We start from the raw sequence: 18,703 nt of genomic DNA on the forward strand, positions 1-18,703 counted from the left end.
CATAAAGAAGAGATGCATGCGGAGATAGGTAATGTTGGATTTATGCAAGTTACTCAACCACTGCTATAAAACTTGTCAAACATAAACTTTAACTCAGTACAACAACATATATGCTGGAGTGACCCTGTCCTCACAGGATCTTCTTACTTGTTTAAAACAAAATTCATAACATCAGCAACTGGAGGATTCTTTCCTCCAAGAATATTTGCAATCGAAAAATTTTCAATACATTTTTCCTCTTATGTCACTTCTTTGGGAATCATATTTCTTATTATAATGTAAGAGGAAATGCTCAAATGAGAAGCTTAAATCACATTTTCCAGTTGGATGCTTTCCAATGGAATGTGAATAAGAATTTATAAGCTTGTATTTGCCCAGCCTTAGACGCTGGAATACAATTTCCCATTCTCTTTTCACTGACCAGTTGGGCATATTTAACCCAATTTCTGGCCTAACCTTTTTCATCATATTGTTGTTGTTACAAGCCAGCCAATCGGCCTGCCATTCATCTTTCATCTGCTTTTTAAGAATACTTTTTAGTTTCAGATCTATTTTGACGAACTTTAATGTCCTCTTTATCTCTTTCAAGAGCCTTTTTTGCTGAAAGGTCAGCCCAATCATTCCCAAAAACATGAATGTGACCTGCGGATCAAAGATATTTCAACCTTGATACCTCGAGTATAGAGAGATAAATAAAGTCTCTGAATATCAAAAATAATTTTGTTATCATGGTCAATTTTGGACAAAGAAACAACAGCACTTTTGCAATTGCTAAAAATAACCACATCACTAGGCTTCACCTCAATCCACTAAAAGCCATGAGAATACCAATGAGTTCAGCCCAGTAAATGGAGACACCAAATGGTCTGTGAGCTGTTTAAGACCATGGTTGGAATAAACATTCTATGATTTTTTTAAGCCAATTATAAAATGACTCTTTTCCATTTATTTTCAATTCAAATTTGAGAACTTACAAGCTCAGTTGACAGATACATGTTTTTATTAATAATACCTTTTACATAATTACCTTTTGATGTCTTTGTGATTTCTCTTTCCAGTTATAGTAAGGCTGCATTTTGTTTTGAGGAACTAATAATGTCCAATCCACACAACCATCTATACCATCAGAAGTATGCAGAGGTAGGTCACATAAAACAAGATATTAGACTAACATTGTTGTACCCTACACAGGAGTAAGGCTGTGATTTTTGGCTGATTTTGTGCCTGGGTACCCAAGAACCTGTGGGTATCCGGTTATGGGGTACAAGTATCAGGATCAAGTCAAAGTAGAGTGCGAAATTTGCACCGATTGTTTTTATATGGTTGTGTGAATCACTATGGACCACAGTGTCCTCATCCCAATGGTATAGTTCAATAACATCAATTAACCCTAACCCTACCCGAGGTTTTTTGGCTATCGGAAGGGAAAGAAGGAACGAAAAAGGAGAGAAGATGAAGAAGAAAGTCACTTGGCACCCCGGGATTCGAACCTCGGACCCCTCGCATGCCACGCAGAAGATCCCCAGCATGTAGCTACACAGGTGACGTTGGCCCAGCCAACGATTCCCTGGGTATATATGACTTGGTCTGATTGCGTCATCAAGTCCCGTGGAATGCATGCACGCAGAGCGGTTTTAATAGTGAGCTTTAGTGAGTCCTAGTTCTGTTAGGGTTAAGAAGGCACATAGGGAAAATATGCATGGTCACTAACCCTAACCCTACCCGAGGTTTTTTGGCTATCGGAAGGGAAAGAAGGAACGAAAAAGGAGAGAAGATGAAGAAGAAAGTCACTTGGCACCCCCGGGATTCGAACATCGGACCCCTCGCATGCCACGCAGAAGATCCCCAGCATGTAGCCACACACAACGATTCCCTGGGTATATATGACTTGGTCTGATTGCGTCATCAAGTCCCGTGGAATGCATGCACGCAGAGCGGTTTTAATAGTGAGCTTTAGTGAGTCCTAGTTCTGTTAGGGTTAAACAATCATAGTGCAAAATTTGACCTCAAGTTGTACTGTTTGAGTTTTTGTACCCAAATATTCAGAGGTCATTCAATGAACATATACATGTGGTATGGTTAAAGAACTGTGCTCTGATTAGATGAGCATGTTGTGGATCCTTGTGATTGTGGCAATGATATTTATTGAAAATGTATACCTGCAAAATATTTTATATAAACAAGTTAAACAAAATGTTCAATTTGACATTGAACTTTGGCCTCTTGTAATTGAACTTTGTGGCAAGGGACCAGGTTTATCAACTCATCATGGGGTCATTGAACTATCCAGACAAACTTTTTACACAAACTGGACCAGGGCAAAACTTGGATATTAAATGATGACCTTTGGGTATCGAGCTTGAATTTGAATATTATGATTAAGGTTTCAAAATGAGTGAGTTGGCACCAACACCCTAAACAGAGAAGAGGGCATGTACCTCTTAGGCCTCGTATCCATAGGCTGTTCCCTTGTGGCGTGTGCCCTTGTTCCGTGTTTACTTTTCCCCATGTGACCTGCCACACAGACAACGAACCTTTGTTTTACTTAGTGGCCGTATCCATAGGTTGTCTGTGTGGCAGGTCACATGGGAAAAAGTAAACACGGAACAAGGGCACACACCACAAGGGAACAGCCTATGGATACAAGGCCTTAAAGGAAGTCTTCATCAATCACAACATTATGCCTTATATATATGTAAGAAAAATAATTATCAAGCATGAATCATGTGGTTTTATTTAAAACAAACTCATAGTGACCATAAAAATGAATAAAAACAGTCATCTCTCAACATGTGATATTCAAAATTTCCGGGCGCCGATATTGTCGAGTGCAATGACGTCCCAATAATACAATGAAGGCTGACGACAATTGAGCACAAATAAACATTACATCATTACACTTAGACAATTTCGGCGCAGGAATTTTGAATATCGCGTGTTGAGGGTCAATATGGGTTTGTTTAAATAAAACCATGTGATTCGTACTTGATAATTATTTTTCTAACATATAAGGCATAATGTTATGATTGCCGAAGTCATGTCTACAACCCACTTCTGAAGTCTGCAAAAGAGATTGAGGAACACCTGCACCAGACTTTCTTGACTTGAGTGGATAAATGATTGATTTATTGCATACCTGCCCACTACTCTGATTTTGCGGAGTTTTTAAACCCCCAAAATCGGAGTACTGTAAAAATAGCTTGTTCAAATCCCAGGAGATTCAGGGGGCGTTGCCCCTGGACCCACGTCAGGGGCAAAAAGGCCATTTAAACTCTCCACTCACTTTGCTCTATTGGTCAGTCAATATTGTTGAATTCTGTTTTCTTGGTTTTCAGTGTTGGCAGGTATTTAAATAAATGTCATTGATTTAACGTGCGCTACACCTAAGTACCAGCGTACTTCAACAATTATTCCACTGCCATTAGAATATATCAGAATCATTACAGCTTCCACAAGTCCACAACTGATGCGCAGGTACTCTCAGCTGACTTAGATTGTGATTACCCCCAGCAGCTCCCCATTTTACACCTGGGTGGAGTGAAGCAATTTGGAATTAAGCCGTCTTGCCCAAGGACGCAACATACTGGCTGTGGTGGGGCTCAAACCTGCTACCTTTTGATTTTGCCGTAACCATTAAGCCATCATGCTTCCCATTTGATTGGTACCAACAAATACAGGGAATACTATATAGTTTAACATTCAAGAAAACAAAACAAAATTATTGTATTGCTAAACAGAGAAAAAAATGGAAAAATAACTATATGAAGTTAAGTTTTTGGTAGAAATCTACAGGGTACAGAAGAATAACCATAAAGGACAACGAACAAGGAAAAAATTAGCTGAACAAAATCATTATTCCCTATACGCTGTAGAAGTGACGTCATAATCGGATTAACTACCATAGCAATAGATGAATACAATTTTTGAATATACCCCCCTGCACTACAAGCAGATTTCACTAATCATATGTGTATGTCAGCAAACATAGATTGAATACAATACCACTCTTTTCAAAGATCCTGATCTTACAGGTGCAAGTGATCAGCCTTTCTTTGACATCTATGGTTCAATGCATCGGTACCGCGTGAACGTTGTAGTGCAGGGCGGTATAGTCAAAATTGTATTCATCTATTGCTATGGTAGTTAATCCGATTAACTATGTCACTTCTACGGCGTATAATCCTGCCTAAATATGGAAAAACACAGAAGAATTTGTATGATTACAAATATTGCACTCATCTCACATAAATTATCACTATTTCTCTTGTTACGTCGATGTGAAGAACTTTGCAAATAAGAACTAGATTTTAAGATCTGAAAACTGTTTCCTGTAAAATAACACTGCCCTGAACCCATCCTACTTAAGTAAATAAGTATTGATACTCCAAAAAGTAATGCCACATAAAAGTATATGATATATCGGGTGCTATGTTGATTCCTTGATAAATATCAACATGATATGGAATGAATTTCAAATGTGTGGAATTAAGTGTTGAGCATAGATAATATCAGGTATTGAGTAAATTCTAATACCCCTGGCTGCTTTCCTGTTCTTAAAGATGTTGTATTACCGTAACCACTCGGGTATAAGCCCACCCCCCTAGATGGCAGATTTCACTTCAAAATGGGGTGGGCTTATACCCGAGGGAAAACTAGTACTTGAATTTAGCAATAAGAAAAATCATCCCCGGGAATCATCCCCATTTGTATATGCCCAATGTACCAGTAATTTCTATCATCTATGTCAAATTCTTAACATTCTATTAAGTGTGGAATGTTAATTATCAGCTGATAATTTTTTCTTTGTTCTTAAATGTGAGAGAAAAGCATTGATTTGATTTAAGAACTTGGCCAAAATTTAGTACTGGCCTTATAGCCGAGTGCACCCTTGTTCCCAGAATGTTTTGAAAAATAGGGGGTGGGCTTATACCTGAAGGTGGGCTTATACCCGGGTGGTTACGGTATGATTCATTTATTCCTTCCTGTCACTTGCCTGTTTTTACTATAATTTGCAGATATTGCATTTGAATTGCAGAATAGCTAGACACATCAGGTGTTATATTTATAGTTTGATCAGCTCGTAATAGGCGGGAAATGTTTGGCTTTTACTACTACGCCGAAAAGTAGATGCACATTAAGAGTGTTATTAGTTGACCTGTCTGGTCTATATCATGTGTTTTAAAGACAGTAGACAAAGTATAGGACTTAATTAAAAATTTATGATGCTTCTGGCAAAATGTCATTAAGAATATGTTCAAAATAAACTATTTTGATATTAATCTGTGATGTTATAAGGCCCACTGATTACGAGCTGATCAAAGTATAGCTTAATTTATAATATGTAACAGCAGGATGCAGAATCTAAGTCATAAAATAATCAAAGGTGGGAACAAATTTAGATGCATAATATCATGCATATTTGAATAAAATGGGCATACCTTTCAGTGTATATTTTTAGAGTAAAATACTCGGGTAAAAGATATACAGGGTGTCCCAAAAAAATAGAGGCCCCTCATTGCACCCTCTTTTTCCCCTATTTCTGAAAAGTTGATCAAATATATTTTGGTATGTAAAGAAACCTTGAGTCGTTAGCTTTAATAAACCAAAACAATTATATCAATCGGCTCACAACTTTTGAAGATATGCTCTTTTAAAGAAATGTACCCATTTTTCACTCTGTCCACGGAGAAGGTTTGGCTACTTCAAAGATTGAAAAGGAGTACACATACCATGCATGAATATCAAACATTCCTCAGTGCAATGATAACTTTATAAAATAACTTTATTTATGGAATGGGCTTTACCGGTGGGTTTATGGGCAATGGGTTTTGTTAATAGTGTCATTAATTTGTGGGTAAAATGGATACCGAATGGGACTTCTTTTGCTTTACTTACAATTACTAATTTTTTTCTTGGTTATTTATGCCTTTTTGTTTTATTATGTTTCTTGCTTTCTTTTTTTATTTACAACATAAGTCATTTCTATTTTTAGGATAAAAGGTAGCCCTAAAAGGCTGTTTGGTTTGTCTTTGGTTCTTCTGAAGTGAGTTTACTGTGCTGCTCTGCCCTCTACCTGGTTGCCTCCTTGGCGAATACAGGTTTTAGCCCTGGCCCTCATTGTATCAATTGCGTTGCGTACCATCCTTGTGCGCCGGATATTTGCGAATGCATTCAGTAATATGTTTGCGAAGATCTTGGATTTTGCCACAAAGGAAAAAAATCAAGTGGTGTGAGGTCTGGTGATCATGCAGGCCACTCCACATCATGAGCCATCCCAACCACTCTGTTTGCTATCCGTGGACAGAGTGAAAAACGGGTACTTTTATTTAAAAGGGCATATCTTCAAAAGTTGTTGGCCGATTGAAATAATTGTTGTGGTTTATTAAAGCTAACGATTAAAGGTTTCTTTACATACCAAAATATATTTAATCAACTTTTCAGAAATAGTAGAAAAAGAGGGCGCAATGAGGGGCCTCTTTATTTTGGGACACCCTGTATATTGGATATTTTTGTTTGGTACAGGGTCATCATACACTATTGTTACGAGTCGTACTTGACTCAAGGCCAAAATCACCTTTTACCCAAATTCACACGAATGCACAACACAAATACACTGTTTGATTAAGCTAATAAAATCTAAGTCTTTAATTGAAAGCCAGTTATGATTGGTACAATATATGACAACACATGCACATACATAATAATCAAATATAATCACTCTTTAACTATTTAGTACTTAGCCAGCATTCTTCTTCTTGGTGATCATAAAGTTCTTGCAATGTTCTGGACTACTGATGTAATATATCCTTATTCACTTGTCCTGCGAAAATCAGCAAAGTCCTTTGTACACTTGCATTGATAAATCCTTGCGTATAAAATCCTCATACGAAAATGGTGTTACTTTCTCCCAAGTACTAAACTCCTTGCGTCGTTCTCCAAACACATTCGTAACTCTTTGCAGTTCTCCAACTCACTTTACTCCTTGCGCCGTTCTCCAATATTAAACTCCTTGCGCAGTTCTCCAAATTTAACTCCTTGCGCTGCTTTCTCCAAACTTGGTGCTATTTCCACCTTTCACACAATATCTTCAGGAAGCAGGACTGCGATGCAGTTATTTTGACAGTTGCGTTGAATCAAAACACCAGACTTCAGCAAGTCGACAGAAGAATATATATTCCTTTCTTGGAAGAATAACGTTCTTTGACGTATTCTAGATCTTCTCCGACAACACTGGTAAATAGTAGTACTTTGACTACATAAAATATTTCTGGTTTTCAATTTCCTTTCTTTGAAGGAATTGGACTGTAAGCATAGCCCAGATCAACACTATCAACTGTGACAATAATAAAGGCTATTGCAGCCTGTCAGATCTGTATCCAGATGATAATAATTGTAACATAATTTCATAAAGTCGCCTCTACAATCCGCAGTAGACCCTGATGTCTTACTTTGGTCCATTTTCGTAGCTTTGAAATAACCATATTTCAGCATGTCGTTGAAGACGAAACAATTGCCCTGTGGACAAACAACGGTATCCGCACTTGACGAGATCCATCTACATATCTTCATCGCTCAAAGGCTGAACTTGTAGCACTGTAGGAATCCTCCATGGCCACGCTTTAAATACTCTCTGAGTATCCAGAATAACTGGTTAACATTAAATACTCTCTTTTTGAGAGCTATAGCTACATCCATTCACATTACAATCATATCGATACAGGTCTGCCTAGAATTATTGCAAACATTGTGTTTTATCCCCCATCTGGGATTTTCCCAATGTTCTAATCATAGACATTAACATTTCACATTACATCACTTCCTGTGGGTTTTTCCCACTATTTCAGTTCACTTTACTATCTCAGGGGATTTTCCCCTTGACATAAATAGTCTTGATTAATGATGCTGTTATTGCAGTCATCTGGGTTTTCCCCATGATGTCATAATAAACAAACTATTGCATAATTAGAAAGGTAACTTCCCCTAGTTCATGAAACACAATTATACAGGGTACATCACACTATCTACACACAGCAGGGATGGGCAACCTTTTTAATTATGGGGCCAGAAATAACAAAGGAAAAATTACTTGGGCAGCTGATTAGATTTTAGGACATCAGAACTAACAAAGTGACATGCCGGTTTTGGAGCATTTTGCGTTCAACCAAACTTGTTCAAATTAATACATTATTAATATACATTCTTAAGTCCAATAGCTCCAAAAGTGAATGGGTACAGACAAAATTGACAAACAGCCGTGCCAAAACATCGGTAATCGAGTCTCAGATCCACATTTATTCAGTGGGATAGTGATTTGTCAACAATGTGAGAGTGCATTATTGACATCAATGCTTGCCAAAGGATAATAGTACTCTGGATATTTTCATCAATGGACTAGCTCCATTCCATGAGTGCAAGTAAAATGTCAATCTTTTGATATTTTTGGGTATCATCAGGTTTTGATATTGATTCTACTTTCTCTACATTCACAAACAACACAATATAGGGCTTCAACAGTTCACGATGAATTGCTGTAAGATCTAGAAATGGCCAGACAGTCTTTCACAATCTTATTGAAAAGCTGCCTAAACTTCTTACAGAGTGCAATTTAATAGCGAACCTTACCATTTACAGAAGTGCGATTTGTAGCACAGCCTGTTTTTTTTTTTTTTCAAAACTAAACCTCTAGTAAAAGCAAAGTAAAAGATCACCTTGTAATAGAGGTTATCCATGTTTTGTTTCCAAAGTAGTGTATACAACGGCAGGAAGCAGCTGCAAGTAACAAAACACGCAATTAGATTGTATAACAGGCAAGAATTGTAGGTCACATTGTGACACAAGGGTGATATGTTCAATTGAAAACACATATGCCGTCTTTAAAGATTACCCAACTATAGCCGCTTGGTTTATCAATTTGTGTGGGACTTTGCAAGCAACATCTATTCAGCATGGCTTGAATTTGGGACTTGCCCAGTGGCAATTTGAGAGTTGCAAATCGTCAGCTAAACATACATGTAACACTAAATGTCCCCTGAAGGTGTGTATGAAACCCAAACTTGAGCAAACATGCACTAAATCTATATCAATTTCCTGCTTTTAATTCTATCCAGTTTGAAGATGTGAATGATTTTCTTGTTTTTATCAGTAGAAGAAACCTGACAAGAACTTGTTGTTACAAAGTTAAAGAGAAGGCCTCCCAATGGGCAAATTGTTAGTGTATCTTATGGGATGTCGCAGCGGCAAAATCTGTATCTCGGTGTTTTATTCTTACCATGTTTTTTCAGGAGTTACCGCAACCACACAGGTATAAGCCCACCTTCGGGGATAAACCCACCCCATATTTTTCAAAACATTGTGAGAACAAGGGTGCACTCGGGTATAAGCACAGTTGTAATTTTGACTAAGTTCTTAAATCAAATCGATGCTTTTCTCTCACATTTAAGAACAAACAACATTTAAGAAGTGACAAAAATGATTTGGCTTTTGTCAATGAAGTCACCCAAAATTAATTTCAATTCAATTTCAATGCATTGAATTAACATGCGCATCAAGCACACATTATGCAAATTAAATCCAAACTCAATGCATTTATGAACCGTGAAAGACAGGTGATCTGCTAGTAATCTAAAACTTGTGACCTGATAACCTGATTTTTGATAAATATCAAAGCTTAAATGTATCTTAAAATATCAATATTAGTACAGTAAATATTCAGAGGACTCTCTTGGGCTCACAAGTCAGCAATATATTAGTGAGGCAATATAGGATAACATCCCCTGTTGGTTTGAAAATATTATTTGCTCATATTGTTGTCCCTCAGAAAGTTAGTTTCCACATTTAATTTGCACAGAATGGGGTCACCTGTCAATCTGAGTGAGTAAGACGCAAGATATTTGAGAAGATACATTTTCAACTTTGTCAAGCGGGAATTATATGCAGACAAGTAACCAAACATATAAGATGTCTGAAATAAATATTGTCTTGGATATAAGGACAAGGATCGTGCCTCTGTAGACTTCACATCATCCAGGGAATGTTATAAACATGTCAAAATGCTTCATAGTCTGCCATACTTGCAGATGGGGCAACTCATAATGATGGCAGTAGGCAGAGTTTGATAGACTTAATTTCCAATCTAAAGGCACCCAAGACACACACACACAGATAGCAAAGGTGCAAAAGTTCAATGAAGAATTTGCCCAAGTTAATGAAACAATCCTCAATCAAATAGTTCTGCTCTTTACTCTCTCCTCTGTATCTGTATTTGTATGTGGAATTTGAATCAAATAAAAATCAGTTAATTTGTCCGCTTCAATAGCAAATCTATGTTTGATACCCCGTAATATGCAAACATCTAAATTTGGATGGATTTTAAGGTTTTCTGGTCAGCAAGTTTTTGATACTCCCTTTAAATGATACAGTTGGAATTTTCTTGACTCGCGCAGTAACGAAACACCGATTATAACCTGAACAAGCTTCAACACCAGTGTGCAGCTTGGCTGGGAAAAGCTGTGCACTGGTAAATAGGCATGGGTCCTTAGTTAAAGTGCTGTTTGCAATATTATATCTTGTACACTAACACTGTTAGCATACATCGTTGATGGTTTCTTTAAAATTTTGATGAATTGCTAAAAGTCATCAAGCACTCATGCTAAAAGTCATCATACTACCTCCCCCCACACACACTAATATTTCTTTCAGAAATGTGTCATTGTTACAAGTGTTAATTGTTATATTTCAAAATATTGCTTCAAACTGCATTAACAATTCTGTGTTTTCTTTGTTTTTGATCTCGTTTCAGATAAAATATACTCAGGGTGGCACAGAAGCATTGGAAATAGCCCGTAAATATTTTGCTCAAGCTGTCAAACTTAATAGTAACAATATAAGGGCTTTATATGGAATGTTTGTGGTAAGTTGAGTGATAGTTTCCTACAGGCTGCCTGAAAATGATCATAACCATGACAGTTTGTGTTACATTCAAAGTCCATCTTTGCTTAAGTTGGTTTGGCTTTTTGGCTTTTTTGGCAAAAATGATATGGTTTTTGTTATTGCGTGTGAGAAGAAAGTCTCTTTTCACGCTCGTGTAAATTCACTTAAGCTTGCACCAGTCACACATTATGCAATGTACAACTAGCATATGTGCTGTGCTCAACTGCATGCACACAATTCTATATCAATACAATACTGTCATGAGTCTTTTGCCAATTATAAGCTGAACAAACTTTATAAACTACATCGTTAAAAGTCAAAACATACACATTGAGCTTCAACATTATAGTATTTTACATGTCTTTAAATGTCAAATGTTGAAACATCTGAGGGTATTAACCATTTTCAGGCAGCTTGTATTACAATGTCTGTAAACATATGCAATTTGGATTTATAACATGTCTTTTACAAAATAAACAAGGCACATTCACAGAAGGCAAAAAAGCAAAATAAGGAGGAAACTATAACCTGGGGAATAGGTGAGATTTCAGAAGATTATTCAGGTGGAGGTGATGTCCCGGTTACAGGTATTAGTGAGTATAGTTCATTTCAAAGATGGGGGGAATAGAAAAGGTTGGTCACTAGCCAATTTCTTTGGTTGTCGGAATAAAGAGTGTAGGAGGAAGTCCTGTAAATCTGAAAGTAGGATGAGATATAGTCAGGGACAGACAGATGGAAAGCTTTGTGTGTTTGAAGGAGTCTTAATTGAATTAAATTCTTTGACAACCAGTAAAATGAATGGCATGAGTGTGTTTGGTATACTTACTTATAAGCTGTATGACGTACTAATGGTTCTTGTGCAGTTTGTGATTCGTTCTTTATAAGGCAAAAAAAATATTGTTGTGTTGTCCTCATCAGCGACCGAATGACGATTTTATAGATATGTTCAAATAATCAATGTTTTTCACTTCAAATGAATATTTTTTTGAAAGACTAGTCTTAAATTGATTATCTTACAAGTATCCAGTAGTCAAAATTGACAATTGTCCCTGATGGAAGAAGCATTGCTTTATATGGAGTGGGGATTTTTAAAAACTGAAAGCTTAAAAAGTAAAAAAATTAAAAAAAAGATAATCGACCAACCTACCAACCCAACTTTTCCATTTTTAAACTTGAGGGCAACATAATAATTTCTTTTGTCCTAAATTATCACAAGGGTGAGTAAAAAAAAGAAGGAAAAAGTATCAGTTGAACATCCTCGTCTGTGTCCTTTTTGATGCCATGTGTAAGTCAGAAGTTATATCTTCACAGAAAATGCTAACACTTCAATAAATCCAATTTGTGTGTATTAACAGTCTACCTCTGAACCAGCCCTCGAATTAACTCATGGCACCCATGGCATTTTGCCGTGGGTGCCCATCCCCACTGCCGTAATGCCCTCAAAATATGTCCTTTACCCAAGGCAGTCACTTGCCGTGCCCTCTGATGAAGTTGCCGTCGGTGCCCCAGCCCTGCCCCTTCATTATAAAATTATCTATCTATGTTTGTGTGTGTTTTCTTCACTTTTGAGAAATTGCCTTGGTGCCTTTCTCAAATTTTCAACAGTTGCCATGATGCCCTTTTGAAATATTACAAACTGCTGTGCTGCCTTGCCTTTTCAGTGAAAATCCAAGGCAATTATCAACTTGCCCTAAAAAAGTTGCCGTGCCCCTTCGGATTCTTAATTCGAGGGCTGCTCTGAACTCCTAAACTTATTGCCAGAGTCTTGAAGATAAATATTAACAGCTAGCTATGTTGAACCAAAGAATAAGATATTTAAAGCAGGATGGTTTAATGTGATCCCATTTCCTATGGCGAATGCTTAACACACCTATCCTTGTCTTCCCAATATTACTCTTCAGGTATTATCCCTCCTTATAACTCTCAAAATAAGTGGAATTGATAACTAACTTCTTTTTCCCTGTTGGCAACTTAAATTGACTGCCTGCTTGTTAAGTAGCTTGCTTCCGCACTTAAGAAAGCTGGCTGGACTTCTAGAGATGTTCAGTTTTAGTATATTTATATCATGTTACTTGGAGATCTGAAATAAAATGGAAGCACTTGTCATGTTTATATCTCCTACATCTGTCTAGCCAAGGTATTGTAATTATTCCCTTTCGGGAAATCATTGTGTGAATGATGGTTAAGGTGGAGAGATATACTTGGGTGGCTGGACTTCAAGAAAGTGAGCAATTTTAGCAATATCATATTACCTGGAGATATGAAGTGAAATGGAAGCACTTGTCATGTTTATATCTCCTACATCTGTCTGGGCAATGTATTGTAATTATTCCCTTTTGGGAAATTGTTGAATGAATGATGGTTAAGAAATATTAGACTTGCGGCTGGTTAGGGTATGTCTACAATAAGTGATGCCAGAGAGAAAACATTGTAAATAAGGCAAAAAAAAAGTTGTTTGCTTGTTCTCGTCGGACCGAACGTCTCGGGGGTCCCGACCGTAGAATTACGATTTTCCCAAAAAATGACATGAACTTTTCGTGTGAAATACTGAAGATTTAAAAGATATGTTGTAAAAAAGCATTTCCTGCATGTTTCCCCTGTCCAGTCGTACCTGACCGAGGGTTTCAATATTTCGTATTATCATTGTCAGCGTCTGCACAAGTAAAACATTGTTGAACTTAAAATTGCAGTATTTTAAATCTGCCAGACACGTACATGTCAAATAAAGTAGGGTTTACCTTGAATTTGTCTTTGGTGGAAATTCTGTGGTCAGTGAGTGTTTTACAAACAAGTATTTATTTTCACATTATACTTTTGGTACATGAAAAAAAAAAAATTTCTGAACCGACCGACCCAACTTCGGAAAGTGATCTATGGACAAGCAAACAATTTTTTTTTTTTTTTTTGCCAGAAACTTGTCAAATTTTTTTGACATTCAGACTTTGAACAACTGCACAAACACAGTTGTCAATTTTGCCATCAGGCCATTTTACCAGGTTGCCAGTTGACGTTTGCACCATCAATGGAATGTGGCCTACATTCAGAATTGTTAGTGATAAACAGTGCATGATATGCAACACATGGATACTCCATTCGGGATACAAAGATGTGTGGAACTTTTCAAATTGTTCTCTTGCAGTATTTATACTGATCCTTTATACTTGAATCACACTTAACTCTGTTCATTTTATTGAACAATTGTCTGTGTGATGCAATCCCTGACACTGATGATACATCTATTTTGATATTTTTTATGTGTTCTGAGTTCATTAGATGCAAGAAATAGACTTTGCCCAATTTTGCTGCAAGCTTTCCTAACTACAAATTACTTCTATTTTTTTTTTATCTTGGGTTAATGTTTTTTTGTTTTTTTTAAGAGGAAAGAAAGCCTCAACTCCATCCAAATATTCAATGTTTGTAATGTCAGTCATTTTTGTTCCAAAGTGGATTGAGTAAGACAGAAATTGTAGTATGCATGTAAAATTAGCTATTTTAGGGCAAAGAGTAGATTTATTTTTATTGGAAAAAATTAAGCAAAATTTTATTTACAGATTTGGATGTATTTTGAGAAGTATTGTTTGCTGAAGAAAAAATAAACCCTGATCGACTGATCTTACTTGAATGTCTGTCTGCCCTTAGAACAGGTTTTTTTTCACCTAACTAAGAATAATCTTTTACCATCATCTCATTTTGCATTCATTGTGTCACATTCTAGGGTTATAGATACATTTAGGAGTGTTGGATGGCCGGAGCCATATTGTATTTTAATTTTGAGCCATTTAGCTAAAAAACTGCAGGGTATTTCTTAATATTAATACATTGGTCCTATAGGAAATTAGTCCAGAAGCCAATCATTTTTATATTTTCATATACATGTAGGTCTTGATAGGCCAAAAGTATACCAAAACAAAAAAGTTTTGGGTGTTTCCCCCTCCTGAGAGAAATCATGGGATCTCCTTTATAGATCCCATACCTTTCCTGTTGAATGTCATCTGTACTTGTCTCAATATTTGGGCGCAAACGCCACTAGGTCACTCCCCTCCATCTTACCTTCAAGTCCTTTAAATGTCAAGTTATTTTTTTTTCAGAATATACAATGATTAAGATCAGGTTTCCCTTTTCTGGTAAATTGCTGCATGTTATTGATCAGAGGCAAGTCCACCTACATTGTAGAACCTGACTTGTAAATGTAACATCATGTGCTCATGTTACTCATAATCATGTTACCCAAGGGCAGACAAGAAACTATTAGGATATGCATATTGATAATAATCAAAGAGACAATACCATTTAAAAGAAAATGGTCTCATTGGAAGTTTATTACGTGGGGTGGAATATAAATGTAGTAAGAAGCAATTTAATGATGGAAATAAATAGTGACTAGGTGTTTGACAGTCCCATTGCTCTTGAATGTCAATGTATTCACAAACTCAGGGGATTCCTGTGAGTGCTGCATACATATTCTATGGCATGTACCAGATAACTTTTGTGGTGCTTGAAGATCACAAAAGTGCACCAAGTTCTTTGACTTTGCATGCATACGATTTGCAAGTCGTATTTGCAATCAATATTTGGGTTCAATAAATGTGAGTGCCAAATTTGGGTTTCTAGAACCTGATTTTACTTAATAGTGAATGTTAAAAGTAAGATTTGTATGCATGCATTTCATGAACAGATTCTGTCATTCAGTGAAAGCGCATCTTGTCAACTATTTTGTACAAAACAAGGCAGGATGCTAGGGACCACAGGGTTCACAGCCACTCAAGGAAATCATGGCAAATGAAAATTCATTTTCTAGATAGGAATATCTATCGGTCATATATTTCATATTTTATTAACATTTATCAAAAGGTGACCCAAAGGTAAAATTTAAAGAGATAAAAACAAGAAACTACTTAAAATAAGCAAAATCTTTTAAGAATGCCATCTACATGTATATAGCACACAGAATGATATAGGATTTCATTTACATAAACTAATATTGCACTTTTAAAATAGTATTATAAAATGAAAAAAAAGAAGAAAGAAAAACATTGGATGCAGGATACAAGGAGTATTAAAATTAAAAAATTAAATGGAAAATGATTTCCCTCAGTTAAACCTGCAAACCACACTAAATATACATTGTAAGCAGCAGAAAATTCAGAAATATGTACATTCTGTCTTAGTTAAAAGGTAAAGGTAAAAGCTCACATCTACATGATGAACAAGAAGTACTCTTCATCCATAAACTTCATGTTCAAAATTGTAGACTTCTATTGAGATGGGAAAAACTGCCGGTGCTAATAACAATGTTACTAAGCATAGATTGGTGATCCTGTATTTTCCAAAATGTAAAATTAGATCCGAATCAGGATTGGCAGATTTTGTGATCTGAGATAAGCAGTGCTGATCTTGGGCTGGATAGGCCAACACTAAGAAGTTTTTTGTTTCTAGTCATTAGCTATCTTCTATGTTTAATAAGTTCTTGAATACATGATTGTGGGCCTGTGTTATGAATTGTGTTGGAGCCCTCACAGTTTGCACTCATGAATAACAACGGTTGACTTGATGCTCTCATGGATAAAGAACAAATTCCTTTACGATGTCAGAAAGCTGTACATCCAATACCTAAATCTAAAAGCAACTTGGCTTAAGTATGTGCAGATTTATTTGATCTCATAGCCTGATTTATGAGTAATACATGTCAGACGAAATAATTCCACAGTACCATGGTATTGGTGTCAAAGTGTTTTTTCTGTCACAGAAAAAATAAGATGGGAAATTCAAAACACCATTGAGAAAAGGAGAAAATAGCATTTTTTAGGAAAATTAAGAAATCCACTTATTATGTATCAAAAGTAAAAACTTTAATTCTATGGTCAAAAACATGCAACAGCCACAGTCTTGAGCAGTCAGTTTGCTTTGGGCAACAGCCGTGCAACCTTCAGACGGCCAGTTTGCTTTGGGCAAATTTTGTTGTGTTGCATTTGCACCTGCAGAGACAACATATTCTATGGCTGGGATATTCTGTTCTGCTACCTCCAATCATCATGTAGTGAGGCATTACTTGTATTTCTTTCACTAACCATGCTAATATAGTGTATGTTTCTCCCGTAACTCCAGTAGCGATATGCCTTTGCACTATTCCAGCCTGATATTGTTACCTGTTAGCAGACTAAATTATTGATTTATGTCATCATGGCTGCACTAAACGGTGTATCGATGGCTAGGTTGAGCTAGACATTGACATTGAGGACCCAATTCTCACTAGCAGCTTTGTACGGTTTGATCAGGATTAAATTGTTTCTTGTCACTCACAGTCACAAGAAGTTTCTTCTATCTTCTTCACATAGCATTTTGTTTGAGGGTACTATTTGCTTGTACATCAACCTTCTGATGCCTATAGGCACCTTGTATTGTTCACACATAGCTTGTGTGGTATGTGATTTTCCTCCAGTCATAGACCTTAAAGGTACAGCAGTCGTCTTTGAGTATGTATGTACTTTGAATCTGATTCCATCCTATTTTATACAGTGAATATGAAGTAAACATGAATGAGTATTATAAAGACCTTCATTATTCAACATTTATTGAAGGTCTTTGGTAAGACTGGACTTCTACATGTGTACTGCTCCAAAAGAGTATCCTTACACTTGGAAAAATAATCACAATTTCAAAACTAAACCATATTGGGGTATTTTTTTTAATTGATGCACTATATAATCCTGCACATCATAACACCATAATCTGTTTGGGGGTGGTGGTGTTATTCCCACTTGGAGTGATGAGGTTAAATCTGTTAAAACTATTTTCTTGTTGGACTTCGGGTATTCTCAATAATATATAGCCTCTGTGGTTGGTTCATCATAGGCTTTGGCCCCACACTTCAGTATACTAGTATACTGTTGCAGTAACAAAAGCTTGCAATGTTGTCTCGAGTATTTCTATCATTAGCTTGAGACATTGTTGGTAATGTTACCATTTTGCTGACAGGGCTATTAGCCTCTCACCTTACATGTCTGTACTTTTAGCAGTGTGACACTTCTATTTTGTTACTTTGTCTACATGATGTCTACATTGTGTCACACTTTCTGGTTTATATGTTGGACACATTAAACATAATTACTCTTGTCTTGACTCTTTCAAAGGGGGGGGGGTCAACTTCCGACAATTTTCTTATTTGGTGATTATGGCCCAAAATAGTGGATTTTTTATCCTGACTGAGGGTGGGGCAAATAAAAAGGGTGGTTTTTAGAGGTAGAGAGGTGTCCATCCATTTTGTGAAGCTAATGGATTAAAAGTGTACTAAAATGCTCAAAATAAATTTGGTAATTCTCCAACATTATTGAATTTGTAGATGAAGCTAAGTCTCTGCCCCTTTATGTGCTTGATGACCAAAGGGTCAACGGCTATGTTGTCTTGACTGTTGATAAACCAAGCATGTTTCTCTGTGTTCATGTGGTACAGCACATAATTCTGAAGAAGTAGGAAATTTGGTTTACAAGTTGCGTGATATGGTTTCTTGAAGTTGACTTTGTGTCGCACATCATTTCTCATGTTTGGCAGCATAAATGTCTACGCCTCAGGTTTTCTTTCAGGACAATTGGCCACCCACTCTATTCATCTGTATTGCTACAGCCATACCAATTTGATATTGTTACTTTGTCTTATATATTATAGTTTTTGTCTTTGATGTATTAAAGTATGTTCCTTTATCTTGCAGAGTTTGGCATATATAAGTGTGTGACCAGATCAACAGCCTCATCCCCCACATTTTATCTCATTTGACATC

The 18,703-nt window shown here is 36.5% G+C and overlaps 1 protein-coding gene across 1 annotated transcript in view; it reads left to right on the forward strand.

Moving 5' to 3' along the window:
- Nucleotides 1-18,703, forward strand: part of LOC140158522 (ER membrane protein complex subunit 2-like) — a 53,030-nt gene that overhangs the window by 19,533 nt on the left and 14,794 nt on the right. The window contains exons 7-8 of the mRNA XM_072181641.1: nt 1,059-1,140; nt 10,799-10,909. Coding sequence (XP_072037742.1) covers nt 1,059-1,140; nt 10,799-10,909 — 193 coding nt within the window. The remainder of the gene's footprint in view (nt 1-1,058; nt 1,141-10,798; nt 10,910-18,703) is intronic.

The sequence above is a fragment of the Amphiura filiformis genome, chromosome 8 (assembly GCF_039555335.1).
Source record: "Amphiura filiformis chromosome 8, Afil_fr2py, whole genome shotgun sequence".
Lineage (NCBI taxonomy): Eukaryota > Metazoa > Echinodermata > Ophiuroidea > Amphilepidida > Amphiuridae > Amphiura > Amphiura filiformis.